The 10,040-nt window shown below is 39.2% G+C and overlaps 1 protein-coding gene across 1 annotated transcript; it reads right to left on the bottom strand.

Moving 5' to 3' along the window:
- Positions 1–985: 985 nt before the first annotated feature.
- Positions 986–3,185, bottom strand: LOC127319517 (mitochondrial outer membrane porin). The gene is made up of 5 exons (XM_051349491.2): positions 3,181–3,185; positions 2,958–3,111; positions 1,578–1,688; positions 1,300–1,389; positions 986–1,219 (listed from the first exon to the last, which is right to left on the bottom strand). Exons 1-5 carry the CDS (start codon positions 3,183–3,185, stop codon positions 1,007–1,009), a joined length of 573 nt encoding a protein of 190 aa, XP_051205451.2. The 3' UTR covers positions 986–1,006.
- Positions 3,186–10,040: the final 6,855 nt, after the last annotated feature.

Raw genomic sequence — 10,040 nt, 5'->3', positions numbered from 1 at the left:
TCTTTTTCTTTTCATGACTGGCTTCCACCGGGGCCAAACACCAGTTTTCCCGTGGTTTTATGTGGTGCGGTGCTCTGTGATGTGGAGGCTGAGGTTGTTGAGGGCTGCACACTGTTGGTCGCATTGGCTTGCCGCTTTGCAGGCGAGGAGGATGAACCTTCCAGATCTTTAGGGGCCTTCCCATCCAGGCGCCTTCCAGGACCTATGAAGGGAGTGAACTTTGGTTCCTCTTCAACTGGGGCCTCTGCAACAGGAACATGAAGGTCCTTTTTTACTAATGAATGGCAAAATAAGTTAATGTATCCTAACAGCTACTCCCTCCTTGCAATAATATAGAGCGTATTATATTGCGTGAAAGTCAAACAAAACTAACTTTGACCAAGTTTGTTGAGAAAACTATCAATACCCAACATATATCATATTAAAATACATATATACCTACTTCTTGATGAATCTAGAGTGATATTCATTGGATTTTCCAGATGTTGATATTTTTTCATATAAATTTGGTAAAAGTTGACCTGGATTGACTTTTCAAAATACAAAATACGCTATATATTTTGGCATAGAGGGAGTACTAATGCCCGTGCATACTCACTTCGTTCAAAACATAAGACGTAGTTTCACTGCTCAAATCAATGATTTGGCCAATAATTAAACCAAAAGCACTCGGTTATGATTGGGAATTTTGAACGATTAACAAATATTGTACAAAAGCTTCATGGTCAAAGTCCAAATATGGAGAGCCAAAATATGCCCGACATTTTAAAACAAAGTAGTATGAGTTGGCTGCCAGACAAATACTACACCCTACACACTTCAAAACAAAGTATGAGTTTAGCAACATAATGGACTGCAAACAAGATAAACATATTGGTGACTGATTTTAAGGGTATTTTAGTTACTTGACTAATACCTACGTATGAAGATGTCACATACATCGAATAAGCAAAGAATTGTAAAGTAAAACTTAGAAATAACAATTACATAGCTAGATTTTAAAAACTCACAAGTTCAGGGATGCAATAAGATCTTTATTGGTGTAGCTAAGCCCAGCATTGTATTTGGTCAGATTCTTGGTGGCAGTATCAAGTGAGACATCAGCACCAACAGCTAGAGCGCTATTTCCAAATGCAGCAGAGAGGTTGACAACAGGATTAGCAGTCAAACCAATGCTTGCATTAATACCAGCGTAATCATGCAAGTACTGGAGCTCGACCTGCAAAGAAAGGGTAAAAAATCAAACTAAGCAATAAATTTCCAGTTACGATACGAATACATCGAGGGTCAGAACACTACCTTTCCAGATTTCTGATCAGGAACAGCAAAGCTGAAGATGGTCTTCAGCCCTGGCGCCGCATACTCATCAGCGGTAATCGTAGTAATGACCTGCCAAATAGATCAGCAGAGTCAGTACCAAGACTTTGAAGTCACAGCAAAATGATTACAATGTTAGTCAGCCAGACAGTAAACTGGTCACATTTATCTCACCATAAGTATGGATATTGGAGGAATTGTTTGCACAATACAACATATCAGATACAAGTATATAGAGAGAGACTGAGAGAGGGGTGTACATTTGAGGCTGAGTTGGCCTTCACATCTACAGTGATTCCCTTGTTCTTGATCTGTGACGGGATCTCACCGAGTATCAGATCACCCTTCTTTGTACTGGTAGCAGTAATTGCCTGCATAGAGAAATTCAAAGGAATGTAAAAAAATTATAGAGCTTACATATAGGTATGGCACTGTTACAAGCATCTATCAAAATAAGTGATACAAGAAAAAGTAATATCAAGGGGAAACTAAGGCATGCAAAACATTATACCAGTGAAGCATATACTATACTATGTTACTTTTTCATTATAATGACCCTGCACACAAAGGTTGTTCTAAGAATCGGGTGCATCCACCACGCTAATTTGCAAAATACATCATAAGTTAAAGAGCATGACATTGATGAAAGCATAATTTCAGATGTAGATCACTACTGGATCAGACCATATCTTTAATATCAAAGCTCAGACTTCTTGCAATAATATAGAGCGCATTATATTGCGTGAAAGTCAAAAAAAAACTAACTTTGACCAAGTTTGTTGAGAAAACTATCTATACCTACAATACCCAACATATATCATATTAAAATACATCTATACCTACTTCTTGATGAATCTAGAGTGATATTCATTTGATGTTCTAGATGTTGATATTTTTTCATATAAACTTGGTGAAAGTTGACGTGGATTGACTTTCAAAATACAAAATACGCTATATATTTTGGCATAGAGGGAGTACTAATTAAGTGCAAGAAAGAAAGCTACCTGTAGTAGGATCGGCGCTAGGAGGAGCAGAAGGTTTTGGTCGCTCAGGCTCTATGTAGTCAAGTGGTGGGGCAAATTCAACCTCACAATCAGTCTCAATTATGCTTACATCATTTGTAGGCTTTGTTTCAACTATATCGATGTAGTATTTCTTGTTATTATATGCCACCATAATGTTGTCACCAGTGGTTAGACAAGAGTAGTTCCGCAGAGTTTTCTCCAATCTGCAGGAATAACAGGAACAGGGAATTAGTATTATTCTAAGGTCACTCTATTCATACCACGAAACTCCAGTCAAGGTATGACATACAATAGTCATAGCAAAATAAGAGGAAAAAAGTTTGGCAGTGAAAAGAAAATAGTTTTATGAAAAACGGAGGCCCATCCCAACAGTCAGCCCGCGCAACAGTTGTATCATTCGAAGCACTGAAAATAACTCCTCTGGTAAATTCTTCACGTAGCAAAGCAAACAGAAAGAGGACATTTTAGGAGGCAATTCTCAAAGTTAAACTGTACCAAGGCAGACATCGTTTGAATACCTAAGAGTTTTCAAGTAATAAATGGAGGAACAACAACAGATCACATTGGTCTTTCATGTTTGGACTTTGGACAAATACAGATAATGCAGTCGCATACCTCTACTGCAACTTTAGTCAGTGAAGAATCTTCAGCAAAGGGCGAGAGAACGGTTACTCCAGGTGGTAATCTTGTATCAAACATTCTAAGAGATAACTCAAACAGTTCTTCTAACTCGTTGTCTACTATACTCGATGTTTCCAAACCAAGTTCCCTGAAATATTTTATGAATACATCAGAGAAACAAGAAATATACCAACAATAATTCACCAAGATCCATTACTCCATCTTGCCCTTGAATACAACCGTTTGTTTAAAAAAAATTATCTTGTCATAAAGTATTATGCAGCCCAGCATTGTTCTGTTACAAAGTAGTACATTGTGATGACCCAGCGTACCACTGCATGGTGTAGTACACAAGTCGTTGACATAACACAAGTGAAACACCGTTCCACTCATATTACATCTCTCAGAGTGGTACAACAGAAACATATGCGAGTCCAAGGTATGTCTATAGACGTACACACGAACTGTTTACATAAGATCAACACAGCCTCTTACTTTACAGTGAGGTAAAACTTCAAATAAAGCTCCAGAAGAACGACTCGTAGTCTATCTTATTGCTAACTCAAGTTTAAGAGCTACTTGGCTTGCTATAGAATTCTAGCTACTTAGGTGGTAGGATCAGGGAAAGGTTCCCTTCTATTACTAGTCTAGGTTTCCATTATAGCTGCTGCATAAGTTGACTCCATTGACTTCTGTGACTGGATTCTTCATCTTGTTGAAGTGGACTTCTTTGTCTTCGAGTTCCATGGTAGTTTCTCCTTCGGTGCCTTGATCTAAGAAGGGGGTTCAAATGGGATAGAATGAGTACGAGCGTACTCAGCAAGTTCATATTAGGAAATAAGTGTATCATGCACTAGCTACAGCCATAGACCAGAAAGTCATAGGCCAATGCAAGTTTTCATAAACATTTCTTCAAAAGGTTTATTTTATTCTGAAAAACTATGCCCGTCAGTCTTCACAGGTTGACCAGAACTTCGTGGAGTTCCTTTCCTGCCGCGTTCGCAATTCCCTTCCCGGAACAGGGAGTGACAGTCACAATTCAGTATCCTCTGCAGAGGTGCGTTACTTTTCCCATAAGAGAAATTATCCTTGATGCCTTGCCGAGACGCGTTTCTCGTCCACACTTCCTTGGTGTGGGGCCTGGTGTAAGATCCAAGCCAATCACTGCCTTCTCCGCGACTGCAAACCCACCCTTTTGTCCAACCACACACCCCCAGTAGACTTCTCCCGATAATACGGCTTTACTCACAGTGTACTTTGGACAATCCATCGTAGACCGTAGAGCCTAACATCACACACATATGGGGATTTAAAAGGCTATCCCAACCTGCGGCAGTGCCTCCAACATCCCGCGGCTCTACCAATCCGTTGGCGTGCAGAAGGGAAAAGATACAACTGACTTCCCCAGAGCCATTATAGATCTTATGGTCAACGCGATATGTACGGCGCTAGAATCACTGGACGGCATTGGTACTTAGTCCTAGATGAGTAGTACCCATGCAATGGAACCTCCACCATATCAACACATACCATGGTTCCATTGCCCACCACATAGTCATATTCATAATTGTAAAATAATACTTTGCTTTTCAATGCATGAGTGATAAGTATAGTACTTTGCATATAGTTTGATACAAATAATCAAATGACATGAGCAAGCGATGAACTTGCCTTTCTTGACTGCAAGATTATGCAGGCAAAAGCTTCGATACGTGAGATCTCCAAATGCTGAAATACCATCATCGTCCGGTAAGGACAATGTTTAAAGAACTTGCAAAGATGCTATAATGCATAGTATGAGATGTAATCGTCCCGAGCGTAACCTGATCCCGATGGTTTAAGATTGATGAGTTGTAAAGATTTCTTTAGGGTGTGTTGCACTTTTAGAATGGTTCTCAAACAAGGTTCTTATTAGGGTTTGGTTATATTAGCATCATAATCAAGTGATATAAGACATTATAACAAGTACACACATAAAGAATAGTGGTGGAACAATATGTAAAGAACAGTGGTCAATTTTAAGTTCTAAATGACATGGTTGATGATTATTTATATTACTTCAAAAGAATAACTTTTGTAGAACATGTTAATTAAGAACTAGCAAGTATTTCAAATAAGAACTATGGCTTCTATGGTTTGATTGACCTTTGTACTTCCAAAGAATAACTTTTGAAGAACCAATTAAATAAGAACAAGAGCTATTATAAATAGGAGCTATGGCTTCTAGAGTTTACTATTGGATTCATTTAGTTTTCTAATAGGGATTAGTTGGATTTTTAAACAGAATTGGTCTGTCTGTAGCAAGTATTAGCAGGTTTATTACTATGGTTGATTATGGTATCATATCAAAGAATGATGGTCAAGGTGTTGCTATGAGTTAGGGTTTACTATGACTTCACATCTACTTAACTAAGTAATCTCTAATGGTTGCCAAGCTAAGTGGTTTATTACTTTCTAAGTAGGGTTTAGTGAGATAGGAGCATGTAATGTGAATTGCTACACAAGGTTGGTACTAGGGTTCATCATTATGGTTCTACTAGGGTTTGATGGTTGAGGTTGATCCTAATGGTGTGGTATTTAGGATTGATGATCAATGGTGCTAACATATTAACAAGCTAGGGTTTGTTCCTAAGTGACACTAGTGGATCATATAGGTTTTAATTAAAAAGCAGAGACATGAAATAATGATCACATGTGAATTGGTTTTGTGTTAGTAGATCAAAAACATGGATTCATTTGTTGTTAACTAGGGTTCTATGAGTATAAATGAAGCTCATAGAATTATATGGGCTAATCCCCTAGGATTTTAGAATTGAAACCATTTGAGATGACCACATGAAATCATGATGTTGGTCTTCTATTTATTTTAGATCTAGGTTCCTAAATTGTGACATAATTCTTAAAGTAATAATTGGTAACAAAGTTGAAATTATTAATCACTTTGATATAACAATAATAATGGATTTAACATTGTATTATTAAGAAAAATAGGATAAATACTATTAGGGTTTAGGGTTTTTAATTGAAATAATGATCAATCTAGGATTTCATAGGATTAGACATAACCATCTAGAAATATTGGTAGTTTTTATAGGGAATCTTAAGGTGAAGTAATATTTAATATTTTCTTCATGTGAAAAATTGAAACAAGAAATTATCTGCTTAGTTTTTTAGGTTTTAATAGTTTAAGATTTAAAATTTGGTCTTCTAAAATTTTAGAGGAAATTCATTTGTTGTTCTTTTAAACTTTAAGTATTTGTTTTCTATTTTATTTATAGAGGTCATTTTATGATACTCACTTCTACTTATTGATTTATTTTTTATTTTACTTAAATGTTTAAAATATTTTCCTAAAAATAACAAATAAAAAATAAGAATAAAATAGACCAAGTGGTCTGTTGGGCTGGCCCAATTGGTTTGGCCCAAACCAGGCCCGGTCTAACCTGGCCCGACCGACTCGACCGGGTCGAGCCAGGCAAAACACCGACCCGACCCCTCTCTCTCGCTCACCCCACACACACACGCATGCACACGGTCACCGCCCTCACCTCTCTTCTCTCTCGTGACCACCACGCCCCTGCGGCGGCGCCGCTCGCCCCCGGCCGCTCCTGGCCAACCCCGGCACCAGTGTGATGGGCCTTTTGCTCTCCTCGACGAACTCTACCACCTCCCCTAGGTTGATTTGGCCGCTGTGGTCTCTAGCGGTCGCCTCGACCCCGAAACCCTAGCTCTGCCTCATGCATGTCTGGTCATTGCTGGCCGCTTTTGGCGTTGTCATCTGCTGGCTCCGCCCCGACTGGATATTCGCCGCCGGCCCCCACCGCCTGGACACTCTCTGCTCCTGTGCGTGGCTCCGCCATAGACGTTGCTGCTACCACCCCACCGCCCCGACGCCTCCTGCGCCCACACGCGTTTCTGCTCTCGGCTTAGTCCCGATGTTGGTGATGGTGTGGTGATGTTGCTGGTATGCGATGAACTGGTGGTGGCTACTGGTGGATGACTCGATGCCGGCAGGACGGCGTCGCAGACGCAACCCCGGCGTCAATAAACTGGTGGTGCTGTCGCTGTCCTCACTGCATCCTCGACCTCGACGCCAGTGGAACGGTGCCGCGGACGCAACCCCGGCGTCGACTGCTTCTACTGCTGCAATTGCAACGTGAGCTATTTCTACCCTCTTTCCCTCTCTCTCTGTATTCTCTATGGCTATACATTTGTTGGCCAAAATTTTATGTGTGCTAGGCCAGATTATTGCATATGATTGGGAGTGCTATACATGTGCTATATGACTTGTAAAATTATCAGTCAAGTATTGATGCTAGTGAGTTATATTATATGCTTAAGATTGGTAACTCATATGTGAAGTGGAATGCTTCATTTTTGGATGGATTAATCATCCAAAGCATGTGCAGTTTGTGGTGGCATTAGGCTGACCAAACTGAATGTATAATTTCAATTACCTGATTTGATTACGGTTGTGTTTATCTCAAGGATGAACTGAGATATGTTAGTATACTAGTATTGATGTATACAGAGACCTTATTTACTTGATACTCAATTTGGCAATTCACTTGATGGCTTGCTGGGTTAGCTTGTATGCTTGTAGCCTCTGATTGCTGCCATGGTGCTACTTGGTTGGCCTAGGAAATCATTTTCTGGACCCCAAGTAATTTCATGTATTAAGTTGATTGACTGATCTACCAGTTGCTATATATTGAGGATGCCCCTATTTGGATGATTCCTTCACCCAGGCATATAATTACTATATGATGTATGCTTGATATAAACAGATACTTGTGCTTGATTATTTACTGGCTGGCTTATATTTATGAATCTAGCTGCCCTCATAGATGGCTTCTCTCGTTCTAAATATAAACTGATAAGAACAGATTATATGCTTGATCTTGTAGCCTTGCCGATGATGCAAAGGCTGAGGCTAGATTTTTTTTTAAGATAAGAACAGATACTAGTTGCAACTTTCCAAACTCTATGATGAATATAGCATAGCACTTCTATGCCAGATCTGAGAGAAATAGTCCATCAAATCCTCCTAGACAAGTTCTAGTTGAAGGGTAGTTGGATGGGACAGATTTATATTATTCCCCTGATTTACTTGACATGACTATGCAAAAGATAGGAACATATACTGCAAGATCTGGTCTCTGAATTGCTACCTACTGTACTCGGTAGCCTGTCTTCTGGATGCTGATTGCTTCTTGTGGTTAGCCTGCACCTCCTCGCTGCTTCTGCTTCTCCTAGGATCTATCTGATGATTTCAGTGGTTTATCTAGTGGATTTGTTCTTGCTGTGCTATAGCTACTGATGCTATTCTATGGCTGGAATGAATTTGCTGGAAAGATCAAATGGTTTGGCTTGTTGTGGCTGTGCTGTTTATATAGTGATGGGCTGCTGTCTGTGGTGTTGACAACACCCCATTTGCATGTGTTGAGTATGCTGCTTGCAGGTGGCCCCTTTCTCCATGTGGAGGTGGCCAAATTGGCTTTCCTTGCCTGCTGGTGCAAAGCATGACTGGTTCATCTTTATCCCTTGCCTGACCATACTGTCCTTATTTTGGTACCGCCAAGTGTTAATTCATGTGGGCTTCCCCTGATGGTTCCTAAGTAGTTTGGCTTGGTTCATATTGACCATTTCATGTCAATATAGAATCCAAATTTAAATGGAAAAGGTTGTGGCTTAATTTTCTATAAGGAGCTAGTGCTAATTTGACATTAGTCACTTGATAAATTGTTGCCTTTTGTCTGCTTAGCTGCTTATCAATTATTTGTCATTGTTGCCTAAAGATATGATGTTTAGCTGCCTGAAATGATGATGCCTCGTTGATGCCTTCGATGGAATGAGAATAAAATGTTGTCTGATTGCCTCCTGTTGCCTTCTAAAGTGTTGCCTACTTACTTAACTTGATGATTCCAGTGAAATTAGGAAATCTGGACAAGTTCCCAGGTTTCCTAAGTACTAGCTCCAACATTAAATTTGCATCTCCTCAGTAGATGCATACATTCTAACCAATCAACAACCCTCTTTTGTTTTTGTCTACTTTTGCAGGAAAAGAAGATGTTTGGGAATTCGAGAAGAGCAAGATTGGTTTAGGGTTTTCTTTTTATTATCTTCTTTTAGTTCCATTTTGTATTCTCATATTTCTTGTGTAACGTGTAATATTTTAATAAGTGTTGTAATAACACTTATGTGAATTGTTATTTGTAATATTTGATTCTCATTTATATTTATATTTACCTTGTAATATATAATTGTTTAGAATTCAAATTCCAATTCAAAATCTTATTTGAATTCTGTCATTCATATTTGAATTTGAATTCAATCTATTTCCCTCGACATCGTAATAAATCAACAAAGGTCATGTCGAAACTTATCGCACTTGTGTCGATGACATACCTCAATTCCATCGACACAAGAGAAACCTCGATCACTTTGTGTTTTAGATGAATGCGCAAAAATCTCCTGGATTTTCTATTCATGAATGCAATGCACACTCTCGTGTTCTCTCTTTTTCTTGCCTCTAAACCTGGGATATTACAGCCTCTCCCCCTTAAACTGAACTTCGCCCCGAAGTTCGAACGCTCTCACGTTTCGTAATGTGGAACGGACTTGAACAGATCACAATCCTTTCAAACTCTCTAGTGATCTCATTAGATATAACCGAATATATCCCTTATCCAGATCCTTCCTGTAGTCTTTTGATGTCTGGCACTGATACTTCCTTTTAATTCTAGGATTTCTTTCTAACATTCGAAACTTCTAGTCTTATTCTTCAAAGATCCTTGGATTAGGACAGCTTCTTATGCTAATGGGCTTTACTAATGGTTGTGGTGATAGCTTCCTATCTGGGTACCCAAAAACTTGGTTCTACCAACTACGGTGTAATATGGCACTACGGTGTACCAGCTGCGGTGCCCAAACCTTAATTCGAAAAGTTTTATTTAAGGTAGGGTATTGTTTTCCCTTACTACCAAAACGAAAGTAATGGTACTTAGTAAGGTATTTACAATATGCATGGTCCTAGTGGTTTATTCCTACGAATGGATGAGACTCATTTAGTCCAAC

Source organism: Lolium perenne, chromosome 6, assembly GCF_019359855.2.
Source record: "Lolium perenne isolate Kyuss_39 chromosome 6, Kyuss_2.0, whole genome shotgun sequence".
Classification (NCBI taxonomy): Eukaryota; Viridiplantae; Streptophyta; class Magnoliopsida; order Poales; family Poaceae; genus Lolium; species Lolium perenne.
The sequence above is the reverse complement of the archived record's forward strand: the minus strand, read 5'-3'. Positions and strand labels throughout refer to the sequence as shown.